At 34.6% G+C, this 19,063-nt stretch overlaps 2 protein-coding genes across 5 annotated transcripts in view; one reads left to right on the forward strand and one right to left on the reverse strand.

The window, feature by feature from the left end:
- The window catches only part of SHOC2 (SHOC2 leucine rich repeat scaffold protein), a 93,797-nt gene that overhangs the window by 609 nt on the left and 74,125 nt on the right, over positions 1–19,063 (forward strand). The window lies entirely within an intron of this gene.
- LOC100979885 (large ribosomal subunit protein uL13-like) lies at positions 5–17,104 on the reverse strand. Its single transcript, XM_063607890.1, has one exon. It carries the CDS (start codon positions 17,098–17,100, stop codon positions 16,489–16,491), a length of 612 nt encoding a protein of 203 aa, XP_063463960.1. The 5' UTR covers positions 17,101–17,104; the 3' UTR covers positions 5–16,488.

Consider the following 19,063-nt stretch of genomic DNA (forward strand, 5'->3'; position numbering starts at 1 on the left):
GGGGTCTCTTCTCGCCCCCTCCCTGGAGTCCACCTTGCTCTCCCGTTCTCTCCCTAAAATCCCTTGAGTGAAGAGTGCTGGATCGGCTCTGGGTGTGTTGCCTAGCGAAGCGAGTTGTAGCCCTTCGAGACCGCCTCGTAGAACATGCCCGATGGCAACCTCTCCCCGTGATAGCACAGCTTTTAGGGAGAGAGGAAAAGTAGTCTCACTCTTCCCCGACTTCCCCAGGCTCATAACACAAGAGGCTTTGGGGCAAGACGATTTTTCCCCCAGCACCTCAATATCCATTGTTTTTGTACCATCCCCCTCCCCCCATGCCTAGGTGGAAGAGTAATGACTCCAAAGCATTAACTTGCCTTTCTTTCTCTTTATTTCTTTTCTTTCTTTTGCTTTTCTTCCTTCCTTTCTTTAAGCAGGCAGTTTGTGTTATTGTGGAATTATGGATTTACAAACAGGTGGAATAAATACCGATTCGGGAGCTAGAAGGAAGATGCTTTGTGTGTGTGTTTAAGCCCTTACAGTTGGCAGTTTGATTTTTCTTGTCTGTTGCTTTGTATCGTAATGGGGGTGATGAGAATAAAAGAGGAAGCACTGTTTTGCAACCTACCCAAAGAAATATTTTCGAAGTCTCTGGGGACGCTGAAGCAAAATTAGGTTGCAGATGTGGACTGTATAGTATTTGCCTCCAGCGTGATAACTACCAGCAGTGTCTAGGCTTACACCTGTGCCATTTCGTATACTTTAAGAAAAGTATAGATACCGAGTGCGTCTAGTTTCTACTCAAGAGGGACTACTATATCAAAAGCTTTTTGTTACGGTTTTCAGAATCCTAAGGTACATTTGTGTAACCAAGTGTTTTTGTAACTAAATGCAGCAACACCACTGAAAAGTAGTTTTAATTTTAAAGACCTCAGTTTATTAGTGTACTTACTAATCTTTACCCTCATCCTCCATGCCGTGGACTGTAGAACTGTTACTGTGTACTTGAAGAGACTTAGCTATTGCATCCAATTTGTAACATTCAGTAAGGTTATATTTATAATTTGAATTTATCAAGTGTTGATGTTTTGCTGTGTGACAGTGAAAAGAATTTTAGGAATAAAGTATGCAAATGACCATTCGCCACATATGGAACTTAGACTGAGTATGATAAACCTTTTGTCTTTATTTGGACATAAAGTATATTGTAAACTTTTTATGCAATTATAAATACACATTTGAAAAATAGACAAAAATAAACACAAAACTGAATAAAAGTTTTGTCTAAGGTTTGTAACTTTCAAATGTCTGAAATTTAATATAAAGCCAACATATAAAACAATATTGAAATCCCAGTTTCAAATTATGGACATGTCTTTAAGGGTACTGCATTTTCCCAAGGTGCTTGTTCAGTTTTATTTTTAGTTTTTAATTGTTATGGGTACATAGTAGGTGTTTATGGGTTATATGAGATATTGATAGAGGCATACAATGCATAATAGTCACGTTAGAGTAAATGAGGTATCCCATCATCTCAAGCATCTACCCTTTGTGATACAAATATCCAATTATACTCTTAGTTATTTTAAAATGTGCAATTAAATTTATTGAGTATGGTCACCCTGTTGTGCTATGAAATACTGGATCGTATTCATTCTGTTTTTTATATCCATTAACCATCCCCACATTCCCCCTTCAGTTTTTGAGGAAACAGCTACATTAAAAGTTGACATTTGTTTTCTGATCACTCATTATTAATATAATTTTTAAGTTTAAAAATTTTTCTCATAAATTATTATGGATTAAAGAGTGATATTAAAATATACATTAATAGTTTGCAGCTAGATCTTTTTTTTTTAGTTTTTAAACTACCGTATTCAGAAAGTTCATCAGAGCTGTTTTTCTGGTAGTTGTAGCAAGTAAAAGGTCATGCATCAACTTGTGAACTACAAGCCAGTTGGAAATTTGAAACATTTCATGTTTAAATAGAAACATGAAAATTACAAATTCCTTTGTCACACTTGCTGGAATTACGCCTTTAAAATGTTACTCTTTTTTCTGTGACTTGGGTCAGGGAAGAATGACTTTTCTCCTTCCACATCAGAGAGACATAAACTGGAATTCTATGTGGAATGTTTCCAAAGATGGCTTCCGAGTAGTGATTGGTATAGTTATTGCTTTGGCTTACCTGTATGAATTATGGAGGATGGGTGAATAAACTTGAAATTCTTTATTATACAGGTGGATAAATTATAGTTATATTTGCCTTAAAAATATGCTCATTTTCAATATTTGTTGTATCATTTAATATTTCTGGAAGACTTCTTTAAACTGTTCAGATATTTTGATTTTTTTGTAAAAATATTTAAATACAGAAATCTGTGTTTTAACTAAAAGATACAAACTCTATATGTAGATATAAGGATGCATATTTTTGGAGGCTGAAGATTAAGTGAAATGTATCTTTAGAATTTGGTTTACTATATGATTCATGTATCTTTCATGTATGAAAAAGCCTTAAGATTAATGCTTATAACAAAATAAGATTTAAAAAAACCCCAAACAATAAAAAACAACAGAACAAGTTAACTCACAAATCCTTCAGTGAGTTCTGAGATTTATAACTTAGACTTGGAAGAATTTTGCTACTCGTTTATAAAATATCAATTAACAGAGGAAATTTAAATATAAATTGGATATTTTGACATTTCTTAATGAGACTAGCAGGGATTGGTATTTTGCTATAGATGAATAAATGGAAACTGTAATTTATCAGTAGAATTATACATTAAGTACTTTTATGTGATACTTAAATGAGTACTTCAAATATTAAGTGAGTTGGTATTTTTGCTTGTTGGTAGACCTGTATTTCATGCATTATGTGTTGTGCATTAGACATATAAGTTGGCTGAATCTTAGACTAATTTATGGACATATATCATCTGCTATCCTTGTAATCCCCTATTTTAACTGCTTGGCCTTCTGAATTTTGTTTCATTTACTTGTTACACTGCATCAAAGTTGTGCCCTGTAGATCTTTTTTGAAATATTTTCTCTTAATATAGTAAATTTTTATATTTTCCTACTGTGTAAACTGACTTAAAATCTGAATAATTTCTGAATTACAGAAGACCTATGGTATGCTTGAACTTCATATATTATAGAGTGTTCTTAAAAGTGTTTGTTAATCATTACAGATTGAAACATAAGTCTGAGAAACTTTTATGTTCTAAAATATATAATTGAATTATTTTAATATAAATTAATGTTCATTCTGGTTTTGTTTGGTATTTTCCCCTGGGTCTCAACTTTTTAACACAGCATCTTTAATTCAGCAAAGCAAAGTTTATACACGCAAAAGGATATTTTAATTACCAATGATCCTTAAGCTTTTGAGATGATGGTAGCGTATGTGCTTCTTGAGAAAGCATGCAGTTCCCATTATCAAGATTTAAAAGAACACTAATTCATTTTCACACTGTATATCTCATTCCAACTTCTCTAAAGGTCAGAACTGATTGCAAAAAGTAGTACATGCTCTAAAAGGTAAGGATTCATTTATGAGAAAGAGTGAACCTACTGCTTGTAGCTAAAACATTACAGGAGACCTTAAAAAGGGGTATAATGGTCCCTATGTGAAATGAACCTGAAATATTTTTATAAATTATTTGTGCATGACTATCTTTTGTTGATAGCACTAGGAAGACTTCTAATGTTTAAATACTTTATTTGCCCTCAATTACTATTTAAAAGTCCTATAATTTTAAGTAATTTTACAGCTGACAAAGATAAATATTTTTTTCTTTTAGTTTTTCTAATGTCTTGGAGGTAAAGTGGAAATGGCCTGTTTTGACACATAATTTCTAGAACTTGGAGTTAATTTGATCAGTTACATTTGGGTTTTTTTCAGTTTCCAGTTTTGTGTTGTATAACACTTCTTCCTGCTTTCAGTACTTTCTCAGTCTTGCAAATAGTCTTTAACTTTTCAATTTTGTTCTATAAATATTTCTTAGTAACTACAGTTTCACATTCACCAATGTCATGGAACTTCTGCTGAATGCCATGTGTGTCCCAGGCTCTGTGGAAACAGAGATAAATATGTTTCCTTCTTTCAGTAAGTTCAGAGTTTGTTGCATGAACCGGACAAGTCAATAGTTAATTGTTAAACAATGTGACACATGCTTTTAACAGCAGTATATACACTGGCAAACTCAGATGAGTTAAGACTCACACTGCACGTATAACTGGCAATGCCTACTGGAGGACAGGACTGGAATGAACTCTTGAGGAATAAGTAGGATAGGGGAGGGTAGTAAAAGCACAAAGGTTAGATATGTTTAGGTCCACTTGGGCAGTTAGAGAAGAATAACAGTTTGGATTCTAGTAATAATATTAGGTCATACGGTAGACTTCGATTAAAGCTTGTATTATTATTAATAATAATATTTCTTGTGTTCCTAATTTTATTTGGGCTTTGAACTGCAGATCTGTATTAATGTTGACCAAACTATTATTTAAAACTTTACCTTCAACACCTGTGAAAAGGGAAAAATTTTCACCTATTTTTCATTACTATTTTAATTAAATACAAGGAGAATATATCAGTGTAACATGGGGAATAATTCCCAGGCTTAGAACTTGGATAATGTTTCAAAATCATACTTAAGGCCGGGCCTGGTGGCTCACGCCTATAATCCCTGCACTTTGAGAAGCTGAGGCGGGCAGATCGCTTGAGGTCAGGAGTTTGAGACCAGCCTGGCCAATGTAGCGAAACCCCGTCTCTACTAAAAATACAAAAAATTAGCTGGGCGTGGTGGCAGGCACCTTTAATCCCAGCTACTCTGGAGGCTGAGGCAGGAGAATCTCTTGAACCCGGGAGGTGGAGGTTGCGGTAAGCCGAGAACGTGCTACTGCACTCCAGCCTAGGCGACAGAGTGAGACTCTGTCTCAAAAAAAAAAAAAAAAAAAAAAAATTAAAATAAAAAGCAATACTTAAATGTCTTTTCTCAGCATTTATGTATCATGTTAAGAGTAACATTTATGAACTTTCTTAGAATTCATGGTAAAGTTTTTTTTTTGTATAATCATTTAAAATGTACTCTTTTTTGAGTACACTTTAAAAAACACTTTGCATACTTACTTGACAGTGCCACTCTTTAGGTAAGTCAGACTGTATGGTCAACAGTTATACCCTAGAAGCAGGCTTTGTAATTGTCTTGTATGATTTAAAAGTTCTCTGAACTTGAGAATTGACTAATTTTTCACGCAGTATTTTTTGGGTTTTTTTGTTTTTAAGACAGGGTCTCTTTTTCACGCGTTTTTTTGGTTTTTGTTTTTGTTTTTGTTTTCAAGACAGGGTCTCGCTCTGTCACCCAGACTAGAGTGCAGTGGCACAATCATGGGGCTCATTGCAGCCCTGACCTCCCTGGGCTCAAGTGATCCTCCCACTTTAACCTCTCGTGTAACTGGACTACAGGTGTGTACCACCATGCCTGGCTAATTTTTCTATTTTTTGTAGAGACTAGCTTTTGCCGTGTTGCCCAGGCTGGTCTCAAACTCCTGAGCTCAAACAATCCACCTGCCTTGGCCTCCCAAAGTGCTGGAATTACAAGTGTGAACCACCGCGCCTGACCTTTCATGCAATATAATTTAATATTTCTTCCAGGGCGTATCATGTGAGGCCTAATTTTGGTATCCCAAACTCCATTCCCTGCAGAGCGCCATAGTTTTCTGTGTTAAAACACTCATTTGCATTTCTTGATCCTTCTAATTATTTTTATTATAGAAATCTGAGAAATTTAAAAATATTAATATTTTAGCAATTGCCTTAAACATGTTGTTACACCTCATTTATCTTGAGATTACTTATAGGAAACTAAAACTATCTGGTGTCATCGGCTTGGTTACTACCTCATGCACTCTTCATGTAGCTAAACTCTAATCACCCTTCAGGCCTCAATTTTGTATCCCAGACTTTGGGAGACCTTCCTTTCATCCCTAGTTAGGTTCTTCTGTTTGAAGGTATCCTAGTGCTTTTACTTCCTTTTTTATAACACTATTTTTGTAATGATATATTTGATGTCTGTCTTTATTGCTAGACTGTAAGCCTTAAGATGAGCATTGAGTATGTCTGTCTTATTTACTGTTCCACCAGTATACAATGTCTAGACTTTGTAGGTTCCAAGTGGAAAATTAGTTTTAGATGAATAGTCCACAGCTCCAAAACAAACTGAACAGGCCCAAAGGAAGGACAAAGACATGTCATAATGTTCTTGTTTTTAAACACACATTTTCTGTTTTTAGAGTCCTTCAAGCCTTAATTCAGGCATTTTTATTCTCACGTAGTGCACAATTTTTAAAAGTTTGGTAACCAAATGTAAAAAGGACTGAAATTACTCCTAGAGGGATAAGAGAGTTGAAAATAAGAGCAGAAGAAAAACTCGAAAAGCCAGATGCAAGACATTTTGTAAAAACAGCAGTTTATAGCAACTTAATGTTATGACAAACATGCGTAGAATCTTTCAAGACACTTTGTTTTATACATAGAATAGTATAGAAAATAATGATCTAGGATCATGAAGAAGAGGTTATTGGATATTAGTAAATTTTGTTAATAACCTCATGTATTTTGGAAAAATTCCATTCAAAATGATACAATTTAAAACTTTTACTGTGTTAAGCTTTTCTTACTGGGAAGGTTTGCTTAATGAGGTAAAACATAGTAGGTAACAGTATTTATTGAACAAAATTTAAGTTGAAACAAATAATTATCTGAAAATACTGAATCAGTGCAGTATGATATACTACCTTGTAATTTGTAGAGGTAGATACTATAATTACTATGTGTTTCTTTGTTTACTTTGCTATGAAATATGTAAAATTGAGTAGCAACATTTTTTTCTTGACCCACTTTTAATGAAAACAACCTGTTGCATTGATAAGACAAAATAAGTATTTCTTCAACTTTTATTCTGTTAAAGAAAATAAGCTTAATTCCTTGGCATTTCCTGGTTAACCGGACTGGGAAAATTAGGTTGAAAGTCATAGTTCTTTGCTAAAAGTATGTGGTGTCTGACAGATTGGGTGACCTGAAATAGATTATATTTAATTCAGTTTGGGTTTGTATATATCTGCGATATAGAATTCAAAATTTCACCAGAGCTTTAGTTCTGGTTCAAATTAATTACATTTTATTTTAATATTGTGATCTCTTGAATTCTGTGACTATAAGGATAGGTAGGAGAGCTAGTTATTTTGCTCCTAAAACAAATATTGGTTTATCTACCATGTGCTAATTGCAACTCTAAACTCATAGAAATGGGATGCTTATATACTAGGCAGCTTAAAATAGTAAGGTTTTATGATTTAATCTTGAAGACATTTATTTCTGTACTTTGGAAGTAGTGATTTGAAATTCTTAATACTAGAAAATGGCCTAGTTTCAGAACACCCACTAAGCAACTGTGGGAACTCAGTATGCTAAATGGCTGGTAGTGCTGCAGTATTTTTTAAATTTTCCCCACCTCCTGTTATATAATAGCTTATAGTAGTACAACAGAATGTGAGTATTTGGGACGAGAACAAAGCATATTGAAACCGCAAAATGATGTGAGATTGTGTCAGGCTTTGTGTTGGGCACCAAGCACCTTAAGATAGTCAGATATAATGATGGTTAGTGAATGTTTGAAATAAATCAAGTGGTAATGTTTTAGGTTGCAAATAAGGCTCATGAAAATAATTATTTGGAGGCTTGAGAAAAATGACTTTTAAAATGGAGTCACTATTTTTAAAACACAATACTCTTTTATTAGAAAAAGTTTGATAACTCTGATATAAATATTCCGTTGATGCTTGTGTACAATACTTAAAGCTTTTAGTGAAAATAGTTTTTATTTAAATATTTCCCCTGGCCAAGTGTGGTGGCTCACACCTGTAGTCCCAGCACTTTGGGAGGCCGAGGCGGGTGGGTCACCTGAGGTCAGGAGTTAGAGAACAGCCTGGGCAACATGGTAAAACCCTGTCTTTACTAAAAAAACAAAAATTAGCTGGGTGCAGTGACGCATGCCTGTAATCCCAGCTACTTGGGAGGCTGAGGAAGGAGAATCGCTTGAACCTGAGGGGCAGAGGTTGCAGTGAGCTGAGATCACACTACTGCACTCCAGCCTGGGCAACAAACAAGCAAAATAATTTCCCGAGACTGTTGTGCAACCCTGTCATTGTAGCATTGTTTCAGCCTATGAGAACCAGATACTGAAATTGATTAGAAACTATTAAAAAAAGTTCACTAGTTTATTTACTTTTTTATTCAGGAAAATATGGTTATAAAGGAATTTGATAAAACATACTTTTACTAGCTTATTTTGTTAATTTATAAAGGGACCAAGTTGAGCCTGCACTAGTTGTAAAAGATAGATTAATATTAAATGTTTCAGATAAAAGGTTTTATGATATGAAAAAGGATGGACTTAAATTTGCTTTAAACATCAGCTGTATGGCAGGCACAGTAGCTTATACCTGTAATCCCAGGAGTTTGGGAGGCTGAGGCAGATGGATCGCTTGACTCACAAGTTTGAGACCAGCCTGGGCAGCATGGTGAAACCCCGTCTCTACCAAAAATACAAAAATTAACAGGGTGTGGTGGCATGCATCGGTAGTCCCAGCTACTTGGGAGACTGAGGTGGGAGGATGGCTTGACCCTAGGAGGTGGAGGTTGCAGTGATCCTAGATCTTGCCACTGTACTCCAGCCTGGGGAACACATCCAGACCCTGTCTCAAAAAAAGTCAGCTGTATAACTCCTGTAGAGTTAGCTCTGTGAGTAGTACCTTAATGCATATGAAAAAACTTTCCTGGCTTTTTCTCAATTGGAACTCAATTATACCTGATATTTGCAGGTATATATGTGTATTATATAAATACCATAATATAACAACAATGATCCTGTGCCAAGATCTTGAAGATTTTTGTTTTATCAAAGAAAGCTGAAATTGTTTAATATAATTGAAGTTTTCTTATATTTTGTCATATTCAAATTCTTTGAAAATTGATAATCTATAAATAGTAGATTGATGTGGTAAAAATAAAAATTGTTCATTAGCACATCTTATGGCCATTATCCAGTTTTTATAACTAATTATGCAAATTGATAATATTTGAGTTGCTTCCAAGAGCAACTAAGAATCACTAATGTCAACATTTTTTTCTTCCTGGCATGATTTAAATAATATATCACTTGCTACCTGCAAATTACTACGTGATTTACATGTTTGTGGTATGGAAATTTTTTTCATATCAAAGCTTCTGATGTGGGAATCTTATTTCATATCAAAGCTTCTGATGTGGGAATCTTATTTTGAGATTTTCTTTATCTGCTCGAACTGCTATAATAAAATACCATAGACTGTGTGGCTTAAACAACAGTATATATATTTCTTACAGTTCCGAAGGCTAGAAAGTCCGAGATTGAGGTGCCAGCTGTTTCTGTTCAGGGCGAATGAAGAGTCTCTTACAGGTCTTCCTGCTGTATCCTCAGTTGGCAGAAAGTTAGAGAGCAAGTTCTTTGGTCTCCTCTTACAAGGGCATTAATCCCATTATGAAAACCCCACCCTTGTGACCTCATCTAAACCTAAGTACCTCCCAAAGGTCCCATCTTCAAATACCATCACATTGGAGGTTATAGCTTCAGCATAAGAATTTGGGAAGGACACAGTTCAGGACATAGCAGGATTATATTCACAAGATAGTAGTTAATACATACCAGTTGGGAATTGTAGGGTTGTGTTTAATGTGTTAAATTACAAAAATAAAGTATCCCTTTATGTATATTAAAACATATAAGAGCTGCCTTTCAATATCTTGAGTAACTTCTGATGGGAGAAATTCCTTATTACCCTTAAATTGAGTATGGCTGCTTATTATGTTTCTTTTGATCTTATATGAGGAAGATTTTTGCTTTGTGATATTTTTAAAAATGTAATACAGAGATAATGAGATTATATTTTTAAAACCCAAAATATAAAAGTTCTATTTAATAAACCAAACTGTCAGAATGGTAGATAAATAGTTGAACATAGAGGTCTTTTAAAGTCTCAGAAATGGACCATATAAATGTAAGAAAGGCCAGTTGTTTTATAATCATGGCAACTTACTAAATACTGACTGATACTCGAATATAAGATACCTTGAGACCACACACTCCTAGTCTTGTTATTGAGAGCGCATTTATTATTTTTTTTTTCTGACAGTTTCCGATAGTTTAAATAGAGTGAGTAATGGAAAGGATTTATAATGAGATAGACTTAGTGAAGAAATATGTGGCTTTATATGTACAAAAAAGTAGTAGTTAAATTTAATTAACATTTTTTAGTTTAAAAGGTCTGAAAATCTTTTTTTCTTTGAAAATACTATATTGAATATTGTAGTCATCTTAGTGTATGTAGCAGTTATATTTTCTCTTTTGCTTTACACTGGTAATTAAATAGCCTTTTTTTTTAAATTGCCAGTTTGCATGGGAAATGAAAAGTAAAGTATATCTTGGGAATACTTAAGTTGTGTATGACATGTTCGGAGTTCCTTGGCAAGAAAGGCAATTTAAGCAAATATTCACGAGTAAATCTTTTTTTTTTTTTGGTAGTGTTTGTGTGGCATTTAAAACTTTTCAGATAATGTTTGGTCATTTACCATTTGACATTTACCATTATATCTTTGTACTTTTGAGACTTTTAAATCCCCTCTTCCCTATCCTGCCTTTTAACTGTGAGACTTTGGTGAAGAATTTTGCAGTTTATGCATATGGTGAGTTGAAGTGTTGTACAAGAGAGCTGTAATCCCAATTATGGTTTATATGGTGGATTGGGTAAACAGGAATTTTCAGTTCTTTGCTCTAAACTCTTGTTTTCCTAGAATGTAAATTACACGTAAAGTCTTTTGCCTTCCCATAAGAAGTAATGCAGGTTTCCTAAAAAACTCCCATTTGCTGCTATATAAAATAAATCAGTCCCATGTCTCTCCATGTCTTTCCAAAATATTTTATTTTGCTTCCTTACCAAGGAGGGAAAAAGTTGAATGAATGAATTTGAAGATGCTATGAGTTGTGGACTCTTGACATAATTCTAGTTAAATGGACAAGTGTAGAACATTTTATTTTTGTGGACTATCTCTATCCCCTACCTCAGGTTCACTTGTGCTGCTTAAAGATGTGCTTTTCCATTTCTCTGTAAACAATAACGTTCTTTTGAGCATGTTAATTGTGGGTGTTTTCTCATTCTTTGGACCAATCTTTTGGTCTTCTAACTTTGAAAGTTCCTTTTTAAACTCTTAAACTGCAAAAATATATAGGTTTACATGATTTAGGTGGGAGAGCTCTTTCTTTTTATTTAAAAGAATAAGAAGCCTTTACATCTTAATAAATAATGGGAAATACAATTGAAATCTTGTCATTTTTAGGTATTCATGTCAAAATTTGAGTGACCTGGAGTTAATTTTAAGTAGGATATAGGGGAACTCCATGCATGAGATGAAACCTTGTTTATTGTTCATTTATCATGTTATTAAACCAGTATTTATTGAGCATTTATTTTGTGCTCAATAAAAGGTTCGTAATATTATGTTTAGAGTTATTTATAGAGTAAAAATTGCTGTCTAGAATGGCAGATAAAGCCAAATTAGCAAGTATTTATTGTTCTTTCAATAAATATAAGTGTTATATGTGCTAAGTATTGTCCTAAGTACTAGAATACAACTGTGAAAAAGGCAGAAGGGTTCCTATTTTCCCATTACCTTTAAATGAGAGAGTCAGACAACTAACCTGCCAAGTCTAATAATAGCATGATAAGTGTTCTGTTAGGGGAAGTTTTAAGTGGGAACACAGAGGAGGTGGTATGCAGAAAGGCTTTTGAATAATTAGGAAAAGCCTTCCCAGACCTCTAAGCTGAGGTCTGAAGAGTAAGTAGGAGTTAGCTCAGTGAAGAATTGTAAATCTGTGTTTCTGGCAGAAGAATATAGCTTGTGCAAAGTCCTTGAGACAGGAGATAGAAGACGCTGCCATGGGATGTGAAAGAAGTTCATGTGACCATAGTGCAAGATGGGAAATATTAGAGTTGTGGCAAAAGTATGCAGGGGCTAGATCTTCAAGACATGTGAATTATTATTAAGAAATTTGGGTTTAATCCTGAGGACTCCCCTCAGTTCTTTTAATTGGACATTAACCTGATTAGATTTGAATGTTTGAAAGATCACTCTAATTACAACATAGTGATTAGGTTAAGAACAGGATGGGAAAGTGGATATGGTGAGACCAGTTAGAAGGCTATTAGAAGAGAGAATTTGGTATACCTTATAGCAGGGTAATGGCAGTGAGAATGAAGAGAAGCCAATGGCATTGAGAAATTTGGGGAGAAAAATTGATAAGATTTGGTGATTGTCAGAATGTAAACATTGAAGGGGAGAGAGAAGTCAGGATGACACCACCTGGATTCCTAGCCCCCTTTCACCTTTTTTGGTTGATTCCTGCTTAGATGTTATCTCTTTTAAGAAGCCTTTCCTGATTCCCCTAACCTCCAAGGCTAATTCAGGTGCCTTCTCTTTGTGCTTCAACAGCACTTACTCGACTTTTTTCTTGCTTTACTCACTTGTGTATAAGCTTTCAGGCAAGGATTGTGCTTTATTGTTATTGCATGGTTTGCACCTTGCAAAGTGCAAGGTATACTAAGTGCATTACACTTAGTATAAATGTTGACCAAATGAAAATATACTTTTTATATTTATAAAAATTTAAATGTAATTGGAGAAAATTGGTTTTCTGAACTGCTAATATTCAAAACTTGTTTTACAACTTTAGAGTGAGTCATATCATTCCATGTACTTCTGAATGCCCCCTGTAAAAACAGTTTATATTGTAATTCTGGCTGGAAGTAGTAGATATATTAAGTTCTTTATGGGTAATCATAGACTAAATGATCTCTGATTATTATATAGATCTTTTATGCATTCAGGTTTTCTTTGTAGGTAAAGTTTTAATTGGCTTTATTAGTTTAAAAATTAACATCACTATCAGTGTTACATATATTTTGTTTCAAAATGAGAGTAGCTTTTTTTCTAATTATGAAAGGAGTGATTACTCATTGTATACATTTAAAAGATATACATACAGAGATAAAAAGTGAAAATCACCTGTAATTGAAGGATAGCATTGCTAACACTTTATGTTCTTCTAGACTTTGAAAATTTTATATATATTTATGATTATATATGATTAAGTTAAAAGAAAAATTAACAGTAAATACTTATGTTTGTACAAGATAAGGTATTAATATCATTTATAGTAAGAATCTTAATAGCCAGTATGTAGCCAAATAAACCAATAGGACTAGGATACTAAACTTCAATTATTACAGGAGACCAGGCAGGTAACATAAATGAGTGAACCCAGTAGGGGAAATATATGAGGTGGTTGAATTGTAGAACACTTGGAGAGGGCAGCTCCTTTTCAATGTCAGTTGATTTTCGTCATTAAGAAGTATGGAGCTGGGCGCAGTGGCATGCACCTGTAGTCCCACTACTCTGGAGGCTGAAGTGGGAGGATCTCTTGAGCACAGGAGTTCAAGGCTGCAGTGCACACCGATCACACCTGTGAACAGCCTAGACACTGCACTCCAGCCTAGACAATGTAGTAAGACCCTGTCTCTAAAAAACAAACAAAAGAAATGTGGATCCAGTCCAGTGATGCCCATATCTTTTGATTTTTTTTTTTAACGAAAGTTTGGATTTTTTTGTGAGGCTCCCAAAGATTAAATTCTGGCAAATTAAAAAAGCCACAGTGTGTGTTAAGCACGATGTAGCTATTAGCTGTATTTTGTTTGAATACCACAAACAGTGGAAGAATGGAAAGATTTGCACACTCTTACTAATATGTAGATTTAAATAATATATCATTTTCATATGTCAGATTGATGAAAATGATTACTAATTTGCAAGGCTGGAAGAGTATAAGTTGATGCAGGCTCTTTGGAAGAAGGCAGTTTGGAACTACGTATAAAAATTTAAAATGCATATTAGTTTGGACCTGACAGTTCTACTTTCAGGAATCTGCCTTACAGAAATATTAGTCCCTGTGGGTGAAGATTGATGTTCAGTGAAGCATTATATATCTTGGTGAAAACAAGATTAAAAAATGTAAAGGAAAATAGAAACAACCTAAATATCAGTTGATAATAGGAATGATTAAATTATGATATAGCCATATCACAAATCATAGGCAATGAAAAGATGAAATATATCTGTATTCCTGTGTGGAGAGAGTCTAGAATTTACTATTTGTTAGTTATATACAAAAATTATAATTTATATACATAAAGTTATACTATGCTGTCATTTTTAATATCTGTACAACATTGCATAGTACCATAATTTAGTCTATTGATGTACATTAGGTTATTTCTAATATTTTGCTATTTATATGCACATTGCAGTGAACACTCCCTTTACATATGTCCTTGTAGTGTTGTCTCCTAAGATATATTCCTTTTATATCTTACATGGTGACAACATTAAATATCTGAACTCTGTGACATCTTGGGGACATACATTTACCTCTGATAATTTGCTATTTGTATGACCCTTGAATTGAGTAAATGCACCCTAGGCATGGTAGACCAGAGAACTAACCAGAAAAGTGGCACTGTGTTTAGTCATCCTAGATTCTTTAAGATTTTTAAAGGTAACTTAAGTAGTAGTTTTTGTCTAGTCCATACATGCATGTGGTGTAAAATTCAAAAGATATAGAAAGGTAAAGTAAATCTTTCTCCCACTCTGAAACCTCTTCTACCCAGTTTCTGCTCCTGGGAAACTACTATGAGTTTATTCATCCTTCTGCACATATTTTATACATATATGTATATTTTCTGCACATATATGTGCATATATATGTATATATTTTAAGTTTTTTGTAAATGATAGCATACTATGCTGTTCTACAGTTCACTTTTTCTCACTTAACTATAATAATATCTAACACTTACGTAGTGCTTTGTTCTAGGCCCTGTTCTAACAAGTGTTTTTGTATTGATTACTAATCTTCATCACAAACGTGAGAAGTAGGTAAATATTATTCCCTTACCACAGAGGAAGAAACTGAGGCACAGAAACTTTAAATGACATGCTAGTAGGTTGTCAGCTGGAAGGTGAACTCCAGCATCCAGCAGTTTGGCTACAGAGTCTTTTATATTAGCCCATTTGCTATACTAACTCAATTGTTGCCTCATTCTTTTTATTAACTACATAATATTCCCTTGAAAAAACTTTAGTTTATCTAACTAGGTCCTAGTTGGTGGACATTTAGGTGTTTCCATATACTGCTGTTATAGATGATGCTAGTGTGAATATCCTGGTGCTTATAAATGCCTGTGTCATTTTGAATATGTAAATCTCTATTTCATTTTCGTCCATTCAAATTTGGGAGTTAGGGGAGTCTTGTGTTCATATAGTTACATTCTATTTTGAGATCTAATATGAGACTTTTTTTTCAATGAATGTATTTAGCTAATTTATATTTATTATATCATTATGGTTATAGCCTCATCTTTTGTAGCTAATGGACTAAGAGATAAGTCAAGGTATGTTAACAATTGAAATATACTTAAAGATGTAAAGCAGTACAGTATAAAGATATTAGCATTCCTCAGTCTATTTACTCTCTCATGTTTTGTTGGTTATATAAAAACATTATCAGGAATTGTAACAATTACATTATATTCTATAGCCATAGCCATAGTTTTAGACCAATAGTTAAGTGGATTCAAATGCTCAAAGTTTGTGATTTTCGATAGTTTTTAAAAAATCTTTTAGATGGCTGAACTTTATCATCAAGTATTTTCTTAATGTTTATGAAAACTATTCCTTAGGGTTTTGCATATTTAATGATGTTTTATGCTGGGGGTAAATTCTCGAGTACTCTAGATATTGCTTCACTGGTTTTTTTTTTTTTTTTTTTTTGAGTCGGAGTTTCGCTATTGTCGCCCAGGCTGGAGTGCAATGGCGCGATCTCGGCTCACTGCAACCTCCGCCTCCTGGGTTCAAGTGATTTTCCAGCCTCAACCTCCTGAGTAGCTGGGATTACAGGCGCCCTCCACCCTGCCCGGCTAATTTTTGTATTTTTTTTTTTAGTTGAGACGGGGTTTCACCATGTGGCCAGGCTGGTCTCAAACTCCTGAACTCAGGTGATCCGCCTGCCTCGGCCTCCCAAAGTGCTGGTATTACAGGCGTGAGCCACCGCACCCAGCCTGCTTCGCTGATTTTTAAACATTGATTCCCTCCTCCTTCACATGTTAAGATAGTAATGTTTTTTGCGTAGATTCTCAAAGGATTCTCTTTTTAAATCTTTGAGAAACAGTAATTTTACTATTGCAGTATTTATCTTGATTAGTCTGCATCAGCTTTTCTTAGGAAAGGGCATGTCCTTTTCTTTTCCTTTTTTTTTTTTTTTTTTTTTAAGGAGTTAACAGTCTTTATTGGGCTCAGACCAGGAGTCCGTGGATCTTGAGGACCTCTGTGTATTTGTCAGTTTTCTTCTCCATGTTCCTCTTGGCCTGTTTCCGTAGGCTCATGAGCTGTTTCTTCTTCCGGTAGTGGATTTTGGCTTTCTCTTTCCTCTTCTCCTCCAGGGTGGCTGTCACTGCCTGGTACTTCCAGCCAACCTCGTGAGCCAGGTGCCCCAGATAGGCAAACTTTCTTGTAGGCTTCAGACGCACAACCTTGAGGGCAGCAGGAACCACCATCCGCTTTTTCTTGTCGTAAGGCGGTGGGATGCAGTCAAACACCTTGAGGCGGTCCAGAGCGGCCTGGCCTCGCTTGGTCTTGTGGGGCAGCATACTTCGCACAGTCCGCCAGAAGATGGGGCTGGGAGCCCGGAAACGGTAGGGGCCTCGGAAAGGGTTGGTGTTCATCCGCTTGCGGAGGAAAGCCAAGTACTTCAACTTGTTTCTGTAGAAATTGCCAGAAATGTTGATGCCTTCGCAGCGTACGACCACCACCTTCCGGCCCAGCAGTACCTGTTTAGCCACGATGGTCGCCAGGCGGCCCAGGAGATGGCCTCGACCATCAAGCACCAGGACCTGTACCTCTGCCATCTTTGGCTGCCGCTTGGGAAAGCTGCTTTTTTTTTTTTGGTCCAATCCTGACTCTGTGTTTCAGTGATGCCAAATGAGGTCTGTGAAAGCTTCAAATGTTTCAAGCAAGGGACTGTTGGGTTTGCTTTTCTGACTGTCATGTAATTTACAGAACTGAACTAATAGTTTTAAGATGTGAAGATGCAAGCCATTTCCCTGGCTTGAGCTCTTCTAGCATCCCTCTTTACTTTCACTGTATTTAGTAGACCTTCTCATATATTATGGTTAGGGATATGTCTTAGTTTGTTGAAGAAGTAGTTTGTGTTTCTGTTTCTCACTCTCCTCTCCTAGTTGTTTTCAGATATTTTTAAGAGGAAAAGAGGGGACCATACCATCTTTCAAATTAGAAATCCTAAGAGCTACAGGTCAGTCCAGTTTTGTCAGAATTAAGATAACTTTAAGGGATAAAGTATGGGCTGATGTAGTTTTCCGAAAGCCAAAAATAGTTCATTTACAGAGGCTCTTTTGGATAATTTTTTTTTATTAAACAAAATCACAATTTAACATATGAATTTGATTATATCAGTTTTTAGTTATGAAGTCTTGTGCATTAAAAAGCATTAAGAATGAAACTAGTAAGTCTGCAATTAAGAATTAAGCATGAGACTAGAGACTAATGCCTAAAGACTAATAACTAAAGTTAGGGTTTAGTTTTAGAGTGCTCATCAGTTCTTCAGTTTTCCTTAGATGGTGATTCTTCTTTCAACTGAATCTGAAAATTAAACTTTCATGTACAAAGTTCTGCTACTAGAATATTTTTAAGTCCTTTAGCTTAATGAATGTTAGTTCTGGAATTATCTGGTATTCTGAATGGCATCTTGTTTTTCAAGGGAAGTGTCCATTTATTTTCCTCACTTAATTGGTCCTATATGTTAAAAGAAATATGTTTGAAAAATTTTGATAGCTAGTGGGCAAGCCTTCTTCTGTTCTCTGATTTGAACATATTCTTATATTCATTTGCCTGAGTTTCATTTTACCTGTGGCACCTGAGAGAAGCTAAGTATTTTTTCCACCCCATTTCTTTTGTGTGACTGACTATATATTTCTTAGTCTCAAATATAAAAACACATCTAACAGCTTCACAGAAAATTTTAATGCTTGGTAGATTATTGGAGCTTTCAATTTTTAGCCTTTGTTACTCTAGTTATTGATCATTTCAGTATTTTTAAAATCTCAATTACATTTTTAATAATTTATAATAATAAAATTTGATCAATGTTTTAATTTGATAATGGTGCCTATGTTTACTACTAAATAAGTGTACTTTGAGCAGTTGAAACACTATGAGATATTGATAGATATTTCCCAAAAAGGGTTTTGTGATCCAAATAAATTTGGGATATCTTCTATGTAATATAATAATGTACTTTGCGAAGAATGTATAGAACACTAATAATTTCTACTTAAAGGAAGAGTATAATTAGATTGGAAGCACTTCTTATCCCAAACCTATTTGATAGTGGAACTAAATGTTGTAGAAATACATTTTGGGAAATGCTGAGAATATATTATAGAATATTTTCAGATCAATGTGTTGTTAACGGTATTCCAGTACATGTATTTGCATGTCAGTTGCTTTTTAATAGGGATAGATGATAATTGCTGTCCCAGGATGTAAATATAATCAGAACATTTAACTGTGGTAGTATGTTTTCTATAAATCTGAGGGTTTTTTGACATGGAAATTTTGTTACCGTTGATTTTCCAGACTAAAAGTAATTTTTGAGTGCCTCCTATGTATTAAACATCAAAAATTGATCTTCTTTGGAACTACTTTCTGTTAAGTCTTAGCAGGAGGAATTTTGGAAATCTTGTAGCCCTCCCGACTTATTTTTCAGTAAAAACTGAAGCCTAGAAATGTAGCTTTTGCCTAGGTCACATTGGAACCAAACCCTATAACTCCAGATTTTTTTGCTATTTTTTT

The sequence above is a fragment of the Pan paniscus genome, chromosome 8 (assembly GCF_029289425.2).
Source record: "Pan paniscus chromosome 8, NHGRI_mPanPan1-v2.0_pri, whole genome shotgun sequence".
Lineage (NCBI taxonomy): Eukaryota > Metazoa > Chordata > Mammalia > Primates > Hominidae > Pan > Pan paniscus.

Coding starts and splice junctions, on each gene's coding strand:
- LOC100979885 (XM_063607890.1), bottom strand. CDS start 17,100: ATGGCAGAGGTACAGGTCCTGGTGCTTGATGGTCGAGGCCATCTCCTG.